Below are 20502 nucleotides of genomic sequence, written 5' to 3' on the forward strand. Positions count from 1 at the left end.
GAGAGAAAGAAAGAAAGAAAGAGAGAGAGAAAGAGATTATTGTGACCTAATTACATTTAACTGGTTGTAAATAAAGTATACTATATTATACAAATTCACATTGAAATATATCTCTCTGTACACAACAAAGTTGTATTTTTATAGGCAAACGAAGTAACTAAATATTATACAAGTTTTTTTATAAATTTAAAAAGACAGACAATTTTTTTCTCTACAAAGAATAAAGAAGAAATAAGTTTATGAATTGATTCACATATAAAATAATTTTAATATTTTTTCTTCATTAATTTTTGCTGCAGTTAATATAATAAAATTTTCATCTTACACCTTTTTTGCCTCTATTCACGAAAAAATAGTAACAGCAATCGAATGTTGTACGAATATATGAAAAAAAAAAAAAAATAAAAGAAAAAATTACATTCAAATAAATTAAATCTTTATCGTCGCTATATGTATTTCTCATAAGATACTATATATATATATATATATGCATATATATATTTTTTCATTTACAACAGATTAATAAGCTATGTAACGCATATTACATGCATGCGCGTATACTACACTAAATAATAGCGACAAATTATAATCGACTTACGTATATATGTATATACAAGATGGTACATTTGAAATAGAAAAAATAATAATTGTTTTAATATTTTGTTACGTGTATATATATACATACATATACGATAATATTTATGAAATAGTATAATAAAAAGAATCATAACTTTTAAAAGATAAATATATAATCACAACAAGAATTTTTTTTTCTAAATTATTTCTTAAGAATACATTTCGTTTTTATTTTAATGGACCATCCTGTATGAATATTTGACGTAAACGATTTATCTGCTAATGCTGGTACGCTTCGGGTTCTATCTATAAAAATGTTTTATCTCTTTTATTACTTCCTTTTAAACAATGAATACTTTTTGTAATATCTAATTGCCATTATAAAAACTATATAATGTGATTATTGTGTTCCTCTCTCTTGTTTTATACACAAAAATAAAGTCAAATGATATTTATTCTTTTTTTATTATTTACATTATTTACCCCCGATATACATAACTTTAATAATTTCCCCTTTAATTATACGATATAATTTATTATATTTTTTCAATATTAAAAAAATGAACGTTAGCCGATTTCATTGATATTATTTAAACATGATTTAAATCAATAGATTGATTCTACCGACATCTAAAACAATCTATTTTTCATTTCTTTTTTAATTAGGGAATTTTACATAATAATAATAATAATAATAATAATAATAATAATAATAATTGTGTGATGCACACATGCTTGACTCTTCATTTGCTTTTTAATATTTCTTTTCTCTGGAAACGTACAATTTATCCCTCTATGTAAATATCAAATACTTTATTTCAAGAATGTAATGAACCTTCGCTTAGAGCAGGTAGTAAAATTAAAAAAATGCATATATATTGTTTTTGGGTTTACAAGTGTATAAGTAATATTTGAGAATTTCGCAGAAGAAATGATTCCTCTGAATCGGAAGAGCAATTGTTCACCGAAGATAATAGGAAAGAGCGACAGGTATAAAAAAAACAGATGAGGGAAAAAATGGGTAAGCCAGCAGGTTCCAAAAATAAAGCGAAAAAACCTGACGATGAAGAGAAATATGAATATTTAAATTAGGCAACTATTTAAAATCTTTTGCGAACAACAGTAGAGTGCTCGAATCACCTACAAAAAGAAGGATGATGAGGGAATACATACTGCCAATCAGGTGGAAAAAAAGATAAGAGTAAAGAATAATAATAATCATTATATTATTAATATCTAGCGATTATAATATAATAATATCGTACAAAAACTCATCATAGAGTTTATGTATATTTCATTTTATTTAATTAAAATATACAGGTTATATAAACGTGATCACACACACATTTGTTCGAAAGTATCATTTATACTCTTATCCCTTTCACACTTTCACGCTTCCTTAAACCTGAGATAAAATATTTCTCTCTATTTCTGATATTCTTTTTCTTCATTATTATATTTTTCACCACTTATTTCTATTTCTTTTGTAAACAGCTATTACAGCATTTTGAAAATACTCTTAGTCTCTTTATAAGGGATATATATATTTATCTTTATATTTATATTTATATTATTATCATTATTATTATTATTATTATTATTATTATTATATTATTATTAATATTTTATAACTACTTTATTAAATTGGTTTTCTTTAAAATTTCTTTATTTTCAGCACTGTGTCGAAGGCAATTCAGTTTATTTATTTTTCTTTACTATCAAATTTATACATAAATAAATGCAATGAAGAATATAATAACCATTTTTACTTTTTTCTTTTCTTTCTTTTTATACTTTAAATTCTTCATAGCAAGATATAGTGTACTTTTTTAACTACATACATTCAAATTACATTATATATATATAAATTTTATATATATATATATTTTTTATAAATATATATATATATATACTGATTGATATATCGACATTCATAATTATAAGTATATATATATATACATTTATATACAGTTATGCAACAGTCACCACATACACATACTAGAAAACAACCTTTTTTTTTATAAAACTTAGAATCATACACCTTTATACTGGTTCTTATAACCTTTTTTTGGGGAAAATTATTATTCATTCCTATACAATTCATTAAAAATAAAAGAAAACAAAATATGATAACGATGCAAGGATATAAATCCTTTTGTTTTAATATATATATATATATAATTTTTTTTACTTTTATTTTTATATACATAAGTGCATGGTATGTGAATGTACTGTACATGTATGTTAAAATGGTAACTGTTATAGGCACATGTCAATTAACAAATTAGTTTTGCTCTAAATTTTTTATCACTTCTCTCGTAAAACGTTTCTAAACCTTTCTTCGTGTTCTTCAAATTTAAATGCTTTTGCAAACATTTTTCTTTATCTTAACTGATAAAGTAATAATTAAATATTATTAAATTTTTCATTTCACATCAAAATTGTATTTATATTAACTAATAGTTTTGTATAAATAACGATATTTTGCAAAAGCCATAACTTGTTCATACGGTCATTATAATTTATTTATTAATTTCACTTTTGCAAATTTGATTATCATACAAGTTTCCTGTTAATAATCTATTTTATGCAAATAAAGAAAATATTAACTGGATAAAAAGTATGTAAAACTTTTTAATTAACATTGTAATATATTCGTATTGCTGGAAGAACTAATCGTTATTATTGGATATGAATAAGAAACAAACAGATGAACTTTAATTGGAAAATAAAAAATAATTAAAATAGTATTAATTTCTTTTGTTTGTAAAACAACAAAATGAATTTTATTAATAATTATGCATTCTGCTTTTTATACGGAATGTAATTTCCAAATGTATTTTATCCTAGTCATTATGCACTTTTCTACTTGTTATTAAATTTATTAATAATTAAACATATGTGGATCGTGTAAAAAGAAAAAAATTATTTCTGAAATTTGAATGAAAAATAAAAAAATGTATAGTTATTCCAGCAATTATTATGATGCATATAAACGTTGCATCTATTTAATGTTATTATTACGTTTATAAAGATTTGTTGTTTGTGTATTTACTTAAGTATGATTACATCGTTATAGTAACAAATAATCGAATCTCATAAAGTGCAATTTCGTAAAACAAAAATACAGTAAAAAAAGAAAACGTACGAACAAAGTCCTTGGTGTATCTATAATCCATGTCATATAACGGTTATAGTATTAATATAAAATGCTATATTTGAATTGGTACTCATTTGTTTGTATTGTAAAAATAATCTGAGTGGTGAGAAGAGGGATGAAAAAACTAAGTTAGGAAAAGAAAATACAATAAAAAAACAATAATAATTGAATAAGTGAAGAAAAGCATAGGAAAAGTTATATATTATACAATTTCATTTCCCAAGGCGCTTGATGCGAGATCGTGTACTCAATGATCTTGCACTAGGATTACATAGAGATTTAACCCATTTAGCTAGACCAGAACCATTATTTGGTCCTGTACTTGTACTGTTCATTGTAGAACATGTTCCTACATTTGTACCATTAGTACCTGTTTGTTTAAATTTATTAGATGACATAGAAGCAGACCTTACCCTTTTAGATTGTAATACTCCATTGTTATTAGAGTGCTTTAATTTGGTGGGTAAAGATAAACGATTCTGTTTAACTACTCCATAATGATGAACTAATTGTGCAGAAATAGTGTGACCAGTAATATCGACGTTACGTGAACGCAATGTTTTAACCGGTGTTGCAGCCATTGTGTCTGATCTGTTGAAACAAATCATTTGTTTAAATAATAATCGTAAAGATAAAGAAAGAAAGAGAGATGCAAAGGGCATGCATTTCCAACAAATAGCAAAGAAGACAAACCTAAGCCAACGTTGTGGTATTCCAGAATCCAATGGTCCAATAATACCTGCAGTACGATTTAACCTCCTGTCATTGCAACCGTTAGATCTATTATTTCTTCCTTGATCCCAATCTCTGAATCCAAATATACCTCTTAATTGTTGTAAACGAGCAGAACCATTTATAGAAGATCGCCTAATACTTTTAGTCGGTGTTGCTTTTTTCCCCAAGCTTCTTCTTTGGAAAGTATTTGGCGAAGATAATCGTCTTTCTTGTACTGAAACAGTACTAGAACTTCCTCCTCCACCTGATGATCTACCATTTATAGAAGAATCAGTAGTAGGCCAACTCAAACGACTATTTGGATCCTCCATGGTTTGATTAGCTGGATTGTTTTCATCAATGGGAGGACCTCGCCTATCCTCTGAACGCGTTCTTCTTTTCAAACATGGTTCTTGCGATGATTCTTCTAATCCTGAGGCAACCGTTGTTACCGATTGAGACGATATCGTACTATGTCTACGTTTCGTACTAATTACACTGCTATTATTTGTTGTTCTATTATACATTGTAGAACTCCTACTAGTTTCTTCATTATTTTCTAACGTCCTTGTACTTTTCGACTTAAATTTCGAATTAACTGTCATATACGATTTAGGTTCTAAAAGAAGAGTATCAGAAAAATTATTCTGAGATTGTAAATTCAAACTATGTCGTCTTCTTGATAGTCCCATTTCATCTATTGAATTAGATGACATTAATGTATGTTGTTTCTTTGATGAAATGATGTTGTTTCGTGGACTACCATTCAATACATTTAACAATTCAACGTCTTTTAATGTGTTTTTTCTACTAGATATAATTGAGTTAGAACGTTCGAATTTACTAACAAATAATGGTAGTACTTCATAAGTTTCGTTAAATGCTACATTCTCTCGAATCATTTTGGAAACTTTTGATTCATCATTTTCCTTACTCTTCGATTCAATATTATGACTTAACTGAAAGTTTGTCGTCCGGTCCTCAACAACACTTACACTAATATTTCTAATTATTTCTTGTTCTTCATTTTCTTCATTATTAATACCATCGCCATCACCGCCACCACCACCGCCATCACCATCATCGTCGTCATCATCATCATCGTCGTCATCGTCATCATCATCATCATCATCTTCTACCCTTTTCTCTTTATTAATTGTTTCAATTTGTATTATTTTTTCACCGCTATCCAATTTGTTCAAATTTTCAGTCTTATTAGAAATTTTGGATTCTTTCGATTTCATATATTCTATTTCCTCAGATATATCTGAAGATGAGATTTCAGCTACTTGAATAATACCTTCAATATTAGATATTTTATTCTCAGTTTCTTTTGTTGATAAAATTGTATCGACATCACAGGTATCTACGTTTAGAATTAATTTCTCGACATATGAATTACTCTCAAATTTCGTAGATTTATCTAAATGTTCATTAATTTCATCAGAAGAATCTGGTTGCTTTAAACCACTTATATCTGAATCATCATTTGGTGTGACGTGACTTAACACGGATGAAGCGGCAGTATCTGATATAGGCTTTTCAATATTCTCGTTAAAAATAGTTGGATCGAGAGGTTGAACTCCTTGATGATGATGTATTATACTTTTTGGTGAGAGTTCTTTCTTTTGACTCAACAATACCTTTAAAAAGAAATACATCAAATATATCAATAAAAGAACTTTTCTAAAATCATGAAATATCATGTTTTAAAGAAAACAAAACAGGATCTTTACCTCGCTACGAGAAGGTCCTGGAGGATCTAACATAACAGTTACAACGCTTGTATTATCAGCCCGTAATCTTGTTGATGACCACCTTTCCAATGCTCTATCTACTAAACTTTTAGATGGATTTATCCACATTTGCACATCAGCTTGCTATCAAATAAATATACATATTTATTTAAGGTACTTTTGGAATTTTTATTTAATCTTACAACATACCCCATTGCCAGTTTGTTGAGAAGCTATAATATGTTTTTCATTGTGCATTTCAGCAGCCTGAACAATAGCTACGGCTGCTTGGGAAGTCAACATATTCCATAAACCATCTGTTCCAAAAATAAGACATCGGTATGACCTAACATCAACTGTAACAACCTTAACATCTGGTTCTGGAGATACTATAAATGTATCTAGTTCTGAATTGTAACTCCAAAGATCACCTATGAATCATAGAATATATTGTTTTCTCTACCAGATTATCACAATCCTTTATAAATAACAACTCCAATCTTCTTTTCATGTCTGCGTTACTATAAACGATTGGAATCATGTACCTAAAGATCTGGCAACAGCGAGAAATGGTATTTCATCTATATGAGTTGATCTTCTAACAGGACCTTTATGTCCTATTCGTGGTCTATTCCAAACGACTCTTGGAACACCTGATTTGCTAACAACTTTTCCGCCAGACTCCTGTATGCGGATCATTTCTGGACCACTTTCAGGCTTATGATCTTTAGTCAATGCTTTAGCACGCCACTGCGGATCTCCATCAGGTTGATATCCCAATATTATTCCAGAATCACCTACGTGCCCGATGTAAATTTTTCCTTTTCTTATAAAAGCTATACTTGCTGTAGTGCCAGCAGTAGATGGTAATCCGGATGCTGTTCTTGGCCATTTATCTGTTAAAAAAGTAGGATTTTTACTAGAGTATACATTTAGAGAAAAAGGTCTACATTTATACATAAACTAAAGATAAAAAATTTAAAATCACTTGTTGATTTTCGTAAAAATCGTATATACCAATAAATTTTGAAATTATCTATCATTATTATATAAAATATTAACAGATTGTGTTAATTCCATAAACAAGGAATGAATTGTTATTTGGATATCTTTGACAACTTCTACAAGAAGCATGGAAAAATATTTAATTAGAAAAATTCGAAAAACTAATAGCCAAGAATATGGAAAGGCTGATATTAAACTTAAGGGCGATATTTTTGAATGAAAAGGCAATTTAAGAAAAATATTCACTCCTTGATAAAAAGAAAAAGAAATAATAGAAAAATGTAAAACATACTATTTTACTCTAAAGGCATTCATTGTTTTTATAAATATTTTGTTTTTCAGGACCAAACTTTGACCATATATATATATTTATATGCATTCACGTATATTTAATATATACATATACATATATTTTTCTATGTAAATTGGACTTAACAATATAAATATTAAAACAAGAAACGCGATGAATGAAACTTCATTCTAATAATAATATAATGAATGAATATAATAAATGTATAATTTTCTGATACATTTGAAATTCGATTAAATCAGACAGTTTTAGGTTAACACGAGTTACATAACCTAAGTTCTAACGTAATCAGTAGCGGGGTGAGAAGATGGGTAGGGGAAATACGCGGGCCAACGAGTAAATTATTAAAAAAAATAGAGGGAAAAGAGAGAAAAAAGAAACGAGTTATAAGTTTAATTCCTCGTCTTTGAGACTTTTATCACGATAGAATGTAATCATCGTTCCAAGGAGAAAGAGAAAAGAAAGGAAAAATACAAAGAGACAGAGAGGCAAACAAACAAACAAGAAGGAGAAAGAAAAAGCGATAGAGAGGAAAGATAAAAAAGGAATATAAATACTGTTGACTGTTCATTACCAAGCTCCCGCCACATCGCATAATGTGTATTTACGTATCCGTCTCTGATGGCTCGAAGAACATCCTCGTCTCGATCACTCCAAAAATTTTTTTGCTTAACGATAATATCCATAAGATGTTCCTTAGCAAATGCCGCTGCCTCACCGCCCCCATGGCCGTCAAAAATGCCAAAGAAGGCGTATTCCAAATCCTTGTCGTCCGGTGTCTGTTGATAGGCCACACTGAACATGTCCTCCATGTACTTACGACCGCCTTGATTACAGTGGCCGGTCACTCTTAAATTAACTCCGATACTTAACGGCATGATGGTTAGCCAAATTAACGAAAGAATACTTTACGCGATTACTAGAGCTCCAATTCGCGCTCTCTCTCGCTCTCTCGTTCTCTCTCTCTCTCTCTTTCTCTCTTATTCTCTCTCTTTCTTTCTTTATTTCGACACGTATACGAGAACGAAAAGCTTACATACTAACAGCACTGGGCTGGTCGCACGTAGTTCAACAGACGCACGCACACTCGCGCAACCATGGCCCCGCAAAGAATAGCAGTGGCAACCTCGGTGTGTCGAGTAGTGGGGATAGGACTTCGTAGAAGGGGAACTCCCCTTTTCTCTTTACCTCTTTCTCTCTCTTTCCTTCTACGCTGATTTCACTGACTGAGAAACACGAGCGAATATATATTCACTGGAATCGCACCGCTACTCTCTTCTATCTTACAAACTTTCTATATGCTCGAATATTTTCAAAAAAACCTCTATATACCTCTTATATATAGCCGTATATATATATTTTTATTTTAATAACAATATTTTGGAGAAAAAATTCCGATAATTTATTCGATCGAATATTGGCGTAATTTGTAATAAAATTCATAACATTTTAAATTATAATACAGATGTAACGCGTTCTTTTACAAGAATTTGAAATCCATTTAAAACCGACTCGAAGGACATAACAGTTTCGATTTTACGAGAAAGATTTTGACTTTGTCGAAAAGCTAATTCTTAACTATTGAATTTTGAAATTTTATCTACCAATTAAATTTGAACCTTACGAGATCAATGTTTATTTGATCGAAAGAATATCTATATATATACATACATGACATTCTCGTTAATCAAAACTAAAATATTTATATTCATGATTCATCGTTGCAAATATATAAATATTTATATATTTATTAATAATGATATAAGGATACTGATAGCAATTCAACGAATTCAAACGAACGAAGAGATATATAGAACGTAGAAATTAATAAATCGATTCTCAATCGTCTTCGATGGATGGGATTTACCCAATGACAAATTCTTCCTTCCTAACAAAGATTCAAACGCACGTAAGTAAGTATTTACAACCGTGCGACGACGTCATGTTTTTAACGTCGACGAATATAAACCTTATACGGTAAATGCGAGGATGATAGTTTCACACAATTGTGGACCTTCGTTTGAGCGCGCTCTGGGTTTAAAAAGGGAACTAGATACAACTCTCCAACAAACTCCTACGAAAATTTCTGTTAACTCGCAGTCGCCGGCAGAGGAGCTTCCCCTCTTAGTGACGTATCGACGCGATTACTGTATATACATAAATACACACAATATCACGCATACATACATTCGTATCATAGAACTGAGTTGCCCTACAATCACTGAGCACACACGTACACAACGCAATACATGCAATCCTCCCTGCATAGCTGCTCGCTCGACTACTACACCCTACCACTGTGGAAACTTTTATCTTTCCTCTCACTCCTCTCCACATCTCCGTCCACCACTTACCATCTCGCCCCACCTCAAACGTCGCAACACAACCACACTGGGCTCACACGTCGCTGCTATTCGTGCCGCGCATATCGTCTCACGCAGTTGCAACGTTGCCACACCTTCTCCTTGCTAGTCGAAACTAAGTATACTTACTTCTTGTCCAGCTATGGGATGCAACAACGGTGATTCGGCTGTTGTTAGCAAAATTGTCCAGACGATATCACCACCCAACACAACCGATACCACTTATAGCTTTTCTACCTCTACAGCTCTCTATATATATGTGAATTAATTTATGATTATTCGTTAAATTACCTTTCCTTAGGATTGTTGTTTCTTTTCATTCGATATTTTATTTCCTTGTTTTTTTTTCTGCATAGAAAGATGCATACGAATAAAATAGAGATATTAAGGAAATATATTATAGAAGCGATATGTGCGCCATTCGCAGCGCAAGAATAATAAGATTAAATATTTTTGAAATTAGCGATCGAAGGACAAAGTATTCCGATAAGAAACGTTGTAGAAAAAAAATCATATTACCAAGTTTATTTTTTCTGTAAGTTCCCATACCAATTATATATGTAAGAAATATTTAAAAAACACGTTCTCTTGTATCAACGATACGCTTAGCTACCATATCTCTTTTTTCCAAGAGCTAAATAACGCGGGGCACACGTTTGAACTTGTTCAATTTGATTATCGGCAACGTCGCAAAACGTTCAAAATAGCGTTGCCAGCTGGCGACTTTCGCTTCACACACAAGTGGGATAAGAGAACTCGTAGTTTCATCTTTCGAGTGTCGCGTATACACAGAAATGATATATATTTTCTTTTTTTTTTATTTCTTTTCTTTTTCTGTTTTTATTTTAGCCAATCGTATAAAATATGAACGTAAAAATTTATACTTCTATTATTTCATTTTTGAAAATAAAATTCCGCAGTCGATATGTGTCATCGATTGCGTCATATGTTTCCATCTTCATGTCCCATCATACATACACACACACACACACATTTATACATATGTCACGTGGTAAACGAGTAAGAGGGAAGTTAGCTGTATGATATTTGTATATGTTATTTTGTTAAATGCATATGTGTGCGGCCGCATGTACCATGAGAAAGATGGATGAAGAGAGAAAGGTAGAACACATACATACCCACGTACACATTATTACTTGAGAACAGTTAGGCGATACTACGCGAGTCAAATAGCATTTATTTTATGATCGAATACTATTCTATGACTTTCGACATATTTTTCAATAATTATTAAGTATCTCTAATACAATGGATTTAATTTATTAAAGCATACTATGCGTGCTAATTTTCCTCTATAATTTTTTGTATTCAGGAATAATTTAATTAAATTTATGCGTTGTTCCTTAAAAACAAAATATTCTGAACTACGAATGGATTTTTCGAAAAAATATATATGTATATACTCAATTGTTATATAAAATATATATATATATATATATATATATATATAATATTATAAATAAGATTATATTGAAAAAATATATTTCTTTTTCATATGCAGACGTTCTGCAAAAGAATACAGAGGTAAACAGAAACTCACAAGTCCACTTTTTGCGTAACTAAAATCATCTTAGTTAGTACCGAGACCACCAGTGGGCGAGAGTAGATACTTAATGGGATGGTGGTACAATACTATCAAAAAATACAGTATTCTTTGATAGAATATGATAGTATATATAGTATAGTTGTTGTAATAGAATATAGTATATTGTATATAGTATATTGTAATAGAATTTTGAATAATTATATTTAATTTTTAATTTAAATTATATATAAATGTAAACATGTGTTTATATATAAATATAAACTAAGTACGAAGCAATGCATGTAAGACATTTATTACATGCTTTTCTGGACGAAAACGAGTAAATTAATGCTCGATTTCACGACTACTAATCACGAACAAAACACGTAATAAAAAAGAAAGTGCATTAATTAATTGCATTATTAATCAAATGAATTTAATCGATGAGACAAGAAAACCTATCCTGAACTAATAAAACATACAATAAAATACAATACAATATATAATTTTCATGAGTAATTCCAGAAGAAGAATTACTCATGTGCTCGTCACTAATTTATTGGAATAATTACAATCAGTAACTCGTGCCGAGTTATTTCAACGCTCCTGCTCAGTAATGACTTCGTGGATAAAATTTAGCTGTAATATAAGAAGAGTTCATTAGTGCATTAAAATAATTGTTAATTGTAAAGTAATAATAATTACTATTTAAAATATATGTATAAATGCATTTCTGAAAGTACACACATGTTTATACATTAAAAAATTAAAAATAATTATTTAAAATTATTTTACAATATAACTATACTATATATATTATCAAAGAATATATCATATACTGTCATATAGAACACTATATTTTTGGATAGTTTTGTACCGTTATCGCACTAAGTACCTACTCTCACCTCACTAGTGGTCTCGGTACTAACTAAGATGATTTTAGATACGCAAAAAGTGGACTTGTGAGCTTCTATGTACTTTCGTATTCTTTGAAAATATTATAAAATTTCCTTACCATATGCAGACTTATAATTTATATATAGGTAAAGAAGATTACTGAATTAGTTATAATGTTTCATTGCTAGATGGCATTCGTTTTAAAAAATCAATAAAATGTGGGAAGACTACACTTATTCATTTTATCTTTTTTTTAATAATTATAGGAAAATATAAAAATATTTTAGTTCTTATTTATTGTTATTTATATTTGTTTTAAATTATAATATAAATATTTTTATGTATTGTAAAATGATAGTAACTGAAATTGTGTATTTAGTGGTCAACTTCAACAACAGCAGAGTGGCGCAGTGGAAGCGTGCTGGGCCCATAACCCAGAGGTCCGTGGATCGAAACCATGCTCTGCTAATGATATTTTTTTTCTTAAACATAATTATTTAATAAATATAAATTAAGAGAGTTTCTCTCTTAAGTTCTTTATGTTTTTTTTGTAGCTTCATTGAAATATTAGACTATTAATTATTTTATTTTACACATTTACATTATACTTGAAAATTAAAATTATTAAAAGTATCTGTACACACACATAACATACATAACATACATAATATACTTTAACATATAAATGTTTTTTATTATTCCTGGTAGTTATGTAAATTATATTTTACATGAGGTATGTTTAGAAAAAATACGCTAGGGCAAATAATTTGTTAAAAATATATTAATTAAAAATTTATATTATTTATATTTGCTATATCCAATGGAAATGATTTCAGAAATAATACCCTTTCCAAATAGAAGTTTTACTTAAAAAAAAATTTCGCCCAACGTGGGGCTCGAACCCACGACCCTGAGATTAAGAGTCTCATGCTCTACCGACTGAGCTAGCCGGGCAACTTGTAAGGGATGATATTTATATTTATCTATTTACTTTTGATTTATAAATTATTCGAATTGCAGATAATGTCTGAAGAATACGATTAATTGGTTCTGTGTTCTTTGAAACCGTGTTGTTTGAGATTACAAAACACGGAATTCCGTTTCACGTGTAAAAATAAAAAAAAACGTTACGTTTTAAATATTTTTGTGTTAAATATAAAATTGAAAATTTTGATTTTTTTACATGAATTTATATAGTACCAATTTATGTGGTATTTTCGTAGAACTAATTTATCGCATAAATCAAGGGTTAGGTATATTGTATTATAATCATATTCTAACTTCTTTTTATATATAAATTCTTTTAAATATTTTAAATTCACTTTTTATTATTAATTATTTAAAAAGGTTTCTAATAATAAAAAAAGAATATCATAATTATTAGAATTGAGTTATTTATTTACATAGAAAATATAAATTACGTATGAGTATTTAGACGTTTGATTAGAATTAGCCAACGAATTTTAAATATCTATTTCGCATTAATACTTATTAATATTAATCACATGATATACACAGAAAATTCATATATTTCTATATGTGTATATGTAAATTTAGCGTATCTAAGTATTTATATATTTACTCTAATAGTGTAAAAAAATAATTATATACCAGATATATGTATCGGTAAGAAACAAAAAATCTACAATTTATACAAAATTAGATTAATTATTTGGGCTCTTATATAAGCCATATAATAGGCAGTTTTCACAGCTTTTTTTCTGATTACAATTAATACAAATTCGTGCAGATCTCACTTTCGTTTATAAATAATTTAAATATGTGCACATATAAATATTAAAATAAAGAATAAGTAAGTAAGTAAATTAATAATAAATAAATATATTATATATACATTACTATATATTTCAATCGATTTTCCGCACACGAATTAAATAATATATTTATATATATATATAAAGGTGATCTAACTTTTTCGGTGGTCCCGTTTAATTAATGAACAAATTAATTTTGTAAAAATACGAATAAAACAAATAAAGCAAATGATTAAATAATTGTTAACTATCATCACAACATTATTAAGCATGTTATATGGTAACGTATTATCAGTAGTATTCGGTAACTGTTCTAAACATACTACCTAAGAAGACATCGTGGTTGTATTTTTATTTTGGTTAATAAAAAATCACGATATATTACGATCCAGATTCAATTGTTGAGATCAGATTTGTTTTTTATATTCATACGAATTGATTTGCATTGATTTAATACCTAACAATATTAAAAATATATATTATAAACGTTGGCAACATTAAAGAGAATTTAATTTGATCAGCCAACGAGCATGCCTGACACTCATCAGTGTAATAAGTATCCGTTTTATTCAGCCAAAGTACATTCCGCATATATTTTTTCCCTTCGCAGGATTCTTCGATTCTAACGAATTTAATTTTACGCATTTCTAAAAATTGTTCCAATTCCAATCTGCATTTCCATTTAAGCGGATTACCCGAAAATTCAATAATATAAACTTCGGGCATTTCGTTAAGATCGCTCGTAAATATACATTTTAAATCGTTACCTTCCAAATTGAGATATTGTAATTTAGGAAGATGTCGAAATGATTGCGGGGCGATATATCTTATGGAATTACCACGTAGATCGAGGCGTTCAAGTTGTTTCAAATTCAGCCATGATCCATCTACCCCAGTCAAAGGATTATCCTGTATAGCTAATACCTTCAATTCATTGTAACCTTCAAAAGCTTTAGGCTCGATAATTCTCAAACCAGAATTTCTAATAAGTAATTCACGTAAATTAGGGAATTTAGACATTGTACCAGTTGGGAAACGTGGTAAATGTCCTTCGTGAAATTCAATTGCTGTTACTTCGTTAGGAATCGCGTTGAAAAGTAATATATTTCCGCCAGTACAAACGTATCTAAGTTCGTTATTACCTTTCCTATGAGAAGTACAAACACCTTCTATTGTTTTGGGAATTTCTTCCTCGGTAGTACTAGGTATAATCCAAGTTGGTATTGGTGTTACAGACGGGGTCGTAGGTAACACAGTTGAGGATGGTTCATGTGTACCATAACACTCGGATCTGTCGATTAATGAATTCTTATCGTATGGTAAATTTCGTTTCTCCAAAAACTCGGCTAATTTGACTCCGCAAAGACAACTCCAAGGATTGCCAGTTACTTCAAATGATTTCAAGTAAGTTGATCGATGTTCGAGGTGTTCTATACCAATACAATTCATCAGATTCTCAGAAATATCAAAACTTATGAGATGAGGGAATAGATCAAACACGTCATTATCGATCCTTGATATACGATTCCTCGAAAGATCTAAATATCTTAAGCTTGATGAAAGACCAACTAAGTACTCGCTGGTAAATGATTTCAATGCATTATTACGAATTGATAAGTATTCCAGATTGTAAAGTCCAGCGAATGCACCAGCTGCTATTTTTTCGATTCCACAATCACGAAATTCTAATCTTCGTAAATATCCATTGAAACGTTGGAAAGATTCTGGAGGTATTACTGATATATCGGATAAAGTGATTCGAATAGTGTGTGCCCTGGAATCTATTGAATTTACTGGGCTGATCGAAGTCAAACCAGTGCAGGTATAAACTTGCTGAGAATTATTATCCAGTGTACAAGTTCCTTTATGTGTAGTAGGTCGTGAAGTAGTGATAATATTGGTATAAACAAATTCAGTTGTTGGCTGCTGTGTTACTTGTTCTTCTTGGATTGTGGTCATCATTGTTGTAGCTGGTATTAAAACGCTAACATTCGTATCTTTGTTCAAACTGTCTTCGAACGATGCCCAGTGTACGTTTCCAATTACCGAAGTCGTTACGGTGGTCGTCTAAATTGAAATTAAGTTGTCTATATTTAGAAATGTATGCTTAACAGATGATGATTGGGTTTAATTGATTTACCTGATTTTTACGTCGTTCTTCGATGATCGATGGTATTTGATTATCGTCGTCGTAACATCTACCAGCACTTATCTCAAAACCAACGTTTAATTTTGTAAGTGTTTTTTCTAAATTTCTACGACAATTACAATTCCATGGATTACCAATAGCATCCAATCTTTCTAATTTCGTTAATCTCTCAATCTCATCAATCGGTAAACAACGTAACCGATTTTCACGTATATCGAGATATTTAAGATTATTTCTCAAATGCCAGAAAGTATACTCTCGAATATGTTCAATTTCATTTCTTGCGATAATCAATCTATGCAAATTAACAAGATCTCGGAACCAATTAGTTTCTATTTGTGGTAGCTCGTTATCAACGAACGATAAACGTTCTAATTTGTATAAACCAGCAAAAGCGTTTGCTTCGATGTTTCCAATAATGCAGTTGCGAAATTCCAAACTCCTCAACGTATTTCCGAAACGATAAAACGCGTAAGACGGAATTTTGTCTAATCTTAAACCGGATAATTCAATCCAACTTGTTTTATCAGGAAGACGATCTAATGAACGAAGTGTCGATGTTTGAAACTTGTCACCCTATAAGAAATTAAATTGTTCAAATATTTGTTGTCAGTCTTCTGTTTTGTTAAGATACATACAAAGATTAATAGCTTTTTAATTGGTCGATATAATTATTTCATCAATTAACGAATTTTAATGTTAATTTTTTTATCCTTTTTTTCAATTATGTTCAAATAATTTGTATTATTGACTCACTTCTTCCAAGATTTTGATATTCGGATTAGTTGGATGTCTCGATATTACAAAAATGTTGATATTTTCCATACATTGTCGCCAACTTTTATGAACAGGCATAACTTTTTCTTCAATTCCAACATTTTCCATAATACGTCTTTCACGAAAGAATCTTTCTAATTTTCGTCTACACTCGCATAGCCAAGGATTTCCATCAATGCGTATGTTCCTCAGTGATCGAAGTGGCGCCAGTTCGTCAATAGGAATACAATCGAGTTCGTTGTCGTATAAACTTAATATTTCTAATCTTGGTAGCGTTCGGAAGACTTCCGCTTCTATGTAAAAAATTCCGCATCTGCAAAAAAAAAAAGAAATAAATGCAACGTCATAAACTAATATCTTGTTACAATATTAAAATAATATCGTAAGTTTCATTTAAAATATTCAACTGTTAATATATAATTTTGCAAAATAAATTTTTGATTTATAACAAAAATGACGGGAAAAATATTTGAAAAAAAAAATGATAATAAACAAAAACAATGCGCGTTGAAAAATCTTCGGCGAGGTAAATAATAGTCGCCTCTTTACGTGCGCTTGTAATTTCAAAAAAGATTTAATGATTCATACTCTTGACAATGAATATATTATTGATAGAAGGTGACTTAGTCTTCCCACTAATGTTTTCCCTCGTGTTAAGCATAAGTAAATATTACTTCCTGATTGCGGAATATCGAAACTCGAGTAAAGTTGCATACGCTTTGAAATAGAGACTGCTTGTCTCTCTAGCAAACTGGGTCATGCGTATACATGTATTTTCACATAGTATCTGTTGTCTGGTTAAATAGCATAAAGGAGACAATAAATATTAAATGTAACAAAAGTTGTTACAAGATACACATATATACATATATACAGGATGTTCCTAAAGTTATTTTAGTAAATTCAAAAATTATAAACTTCTTTTTGACAGTAATTTGGAATGACGGCATCGTGGATCGTAATTTTTTAACAACACTGTAACTACAAGTTCATATGTTGAAATGAAAAACAAAATATTGTAATTTTGTTGATAAATCAATATTGATTACATGTTTTGTTTCTATTTAATTGGTAAAATAACTTTTAGGATATCCCGTGTGTGTAAGTATGTACCTATCCAAAATTAGTTTCCTCAAGTTTGGTAAATGTTGAAACCAGGTAGTCCTAGCAACGTGAAGTTTAGTACCGTGGAATATAAGCCAATCCAGTGAATGTAATCCACGAAAAGCATGTGGAGCGATATGATCAACATGACAATTATAAAATGACAATCGCTTGAGACCGCGGAATCTTAAAAATGCATCATCAGGTATGATACGTATTCGTGAAACGGAAAATTCAATCCATTCGGCCTCGTTTGAAATCTCATCGAGGTCACTCAGTTCGCTGTCGGTACAGGCATAGGCAATTGATCGTTCACCGTTGACGATAGGTGTTAAACTGCATTTGCAATTAACTTGAACGAACAGTGCGAGGAACGTTGAAATCGTTATATATAACATCGCCATCGTCATCGTCCCCATCCTTTTAAAATTCGAAGGTCTCGAAGGAGGGTGTGTATTCGCGTGTTAACAACTAATTCTGAAAACAAAGAGATATATACATATATATATATATAAAACAGAGTTATCGCATTTAGTGATAATAAACGCAACGTCAGAGTCTTTATCAAAATAAACGCGTCTAGAGTTTAAAATGGCGCGCTATTAGAATTGGCGGGATTTATAATACTTTAGTGGCGCTACTCACCCCGTTAAAATCCTTTCTCTTTCTTAATTCCTTCAAAACTTAACGCGAACAATACGATATTGACCCTATCTTTAAAATTCACCCTAACCTTCTTCGAAATTTAAAATCCTGTAACACAATCGTTTATCACCAAACATTTCGACGATGAAAATAATCAAATTGTTTCCTCAAAATTACTTCCCGATCGGTGAAGAAGGAAATCCTCCCAACAATATATCCAAAGAAAAAGAAAGAAAGATGCACGCCCGCGCGTTGGGAAAGCGGTAAGCGTTGGAGAGAAACAAGTTAAAAAAAAGAAAAACAAACAAGAAAATAAAACAAATAATGATCGAGTGATCGAGATTTAGAACGTAGGTCGAAAAGAGGAGTACTTGGCACGACTGAGCTCGCGTATCGCTCGTTTCCTCGTTATATAAACTCGTAAGGCCAAGGTCGTCGTAGTTCTCCTTGCACCGATGCACTAGCACCAATTCTGTTTCTCTCTCTCTCTCTCTCCCTCTTTCTAAGTCTATGACGAGCCTATCTTTAGCTTAGGGCCATTCGTGATTTGGCAGAAGAATTATGATTATGATTTGCAATACTAAGAAAAAGATATAACAAGACTTTTCTCATTTTGTATTTGTTTTCATCGAATCATGATTATTAAATGGCGATGGGGGATGAAGAGGAAGGGACAGGGGAGACTCTTTTTTATTAGCTTTCTCCTTTGTTGTTATTAGCTAATTGCGATTAGCGGTCAATATAGAGACTAATTTAGAAAGACGACTAGTTTTATAACGCCTTAGTACTCGCTTAATGCCTTTAAAAAAAAGCGACTTTAGTTGCGTGCGTGCAATTACGCGCGAGGAGAGCACCTGCGCACGTTCGATGCATCGCGAGCAAAAATGGTAGCGTCTCGTCAAGGTCCTTTTGAAAGAATCGTAACGGTTATATATATATACGTATACATATGCTTATACATATATGTACATATGCACTTATACAAGGTGGGTCTAAATAATGTCTCATAAGTTCTAGCTTCTCTCCTATTAAAGAGAATTATCAGGAATATTCTAAGCTTTTTCTTTTTTATTTGATGAGTAAGTAATGTAGTCTACAAAAGTTATGTCATTCATTCACAAATGTGTATAATTATATGTAAAACTGAAGATGTGGTATTTCGAATTACGTATAAATCATAACATGGATATTCTACGAGTATACTTACTTATTTATTGTCAACCCTTTCTCGTAGCCCTATTTATATCTAAATAATAATTTCGATAAATGACACAGATACACCCACACACGTTTATATTGAATATGTATTATAACTTTAATTCGATATGAACGTTCCATGTAGCAAGTATTTCGGGAAATGCTTGTTTGTTTCGATTCAGTTATGGACTCGATAATCCTTGGACCAATTTATAGGATAAATTCGTCGATGCCCGTATAAACTTGATAACTTTATACTTGTAATTTTATCCATGGTGTGGTTTTAATATATATTAATATGAATCTATTCAAATTGAAAGTATATTTCTCACATATGATAGACGATAACTAATTGATCGATAATTTTATTTTAAGAAAATTTAAACTCGACGAATTTTTAAATATTAAAATTTAATAAAATCCTTTTGAAAATATATCACTGGAAATAAACAAGAAATAAATTCTAGTTGGAATAAAATATGTTGAGTGATACGAGATTTATTCTATCTTCTTCACTCGTAAGTCTAAATACAAGAAGATATGCATTA

General features: G+C 30.2%; 2 protein-coding genes and 2 non-coding genes across 4 annotated transcripts; 1 reads left to right on the forward strand and 3 right to left on the reverse strand.

The window, feature by feature from the left end:
* Positions 1-3906: 3906 nt before the first annotated feature.
* On the reverse strand, positions 3907-8877 carry LOC122520889. The gene is made up of 7 exons (XM_043641207.1): positions 8076-8877; positions 6732-7082; positions 6397-6617; positions 6187-6330; positions 5557-6093; positions 4430-5526; positions 3907-4327 (listed from the first exon to the last, which is right to left on the reverse strand). Exons 1-7 carry the CDS (start codon positions 8377-8379, stop codon positions 3949-3951), a joined length of 3033 nt encoding a protein of 1010 aa, XP_043497142.1. The 5' UTR covers positions 8380-8877; the 3' UTR covers positions 3907-3948.
* Positions 8878-12703: 3826 nt separating this feature from the next.
* Trnam-cau lies at positions 12704-12775 on the forward strand. The gene has a single exon. It is a non-coding gene; the product is annotated as a tRNA-Met (tRNA).
* A 413-nt stretch (positions 12776-13188) lies between these two features.
* On the reverse strand, positions 13189-13261 carry Trnak-cuu. The gene has a single exon. It is a non-coding gene; the product is annotated as a tRNA-Lys (tRNA).
* A 1156-nt stretch (positions 13262-14417) lies between these two features.
* On the reverse strand, positions 14418-18963 carry LOC122521119 (slit homolog 2 protein-like). Its single transcript, XM_043641586.1, has 5 exons — positions 18758-18963; positions 18122-18589; positions 16988-17321; positions 16223-16807; positions 14418-16149 (listed from the first exon to the last, which is right to left on the reverse strand). Exons 2-5 carry the CDS (start codon positions 18529-18531, stop codon positions 14533-14535), a joined length of 2946 nt encoding a protein of 981 aa, XP_043497521.1. The 5' UTR covers positions 18532-18589; positions 18758-18963; the 3' UTR covers positions 14418-14532.
* Between the last annotated feature and the right edge of the window lie 1539 nt (positions 18964-20502).

The sequence above is a fragment of the Polistes fuscatus genome, unplaced genomic scaffold (genome assembly GCF_010416935.1).
Source record: "Polistes fuscatus isolate 324 unplaced genomic scaffold, CU_Pfus_HIC Scaffold4, whole genome shotgun sequence".
In the NCBI taxonomy this organism is placed as follows: domain Eukaryota; kingdom Metazoa; phylum Arthropoda; class Insecta; order Hymenoptera; family Vespidae; genus Polistes; species Polistes fuscatus.

What these genes read in the sequence shown, in the direction of transcription:
- LOC122520889 (XM_043641207.1), bottom strand. Translation starts at nt 8,379, where the DNA reads ATGCCGTTAAGTATCGGAGTTAATTTAAGAGTGACCGGCCACTGTAAT. An exon ending in CGCTGTTGCCAGATCTTTAG is followed by an intron (nt 6,618 to 6,731) that starts GTACATGATTCC and finishes TATGATTCATAG; the next exon opens with GTGATCTTTGGAGTTACAAT. An exon ending in CAGGACCTTCTCGTAGCGAG is followed by an intron (nt 6,094 to 6,186) that starts GTAAAGATCCTG and finishes TTCTTTTTAAAG; the next exon opens with GTATTGTTGAGTCAAAAGAA.
- LOC122521119 (XM_043641586.1), bottom strand. Translation starts at nt 18,531, where the DNA reads ATGGGGACGATGACGATGGCGATGTTATATATAACGATTTCAACGTTC. An exon ending in AGGAAACTAATTTTGGATAG is followed by an intron (nt 17,322 to 18,121) that starts GTACATACTTAC and finishes TTTTTTTTGCAG; the next exon opens with ATGCGGAATTTTTTACATAG. An exon ending in ATATCAAAATCTTGGAAGAA is followed by an intron (nt 16,808 to 16,987) that starts GTGAGTCAATAA and finishes AATTTCTTATAG; the next exon opens with GGTGACAAGTTTCAAACATC.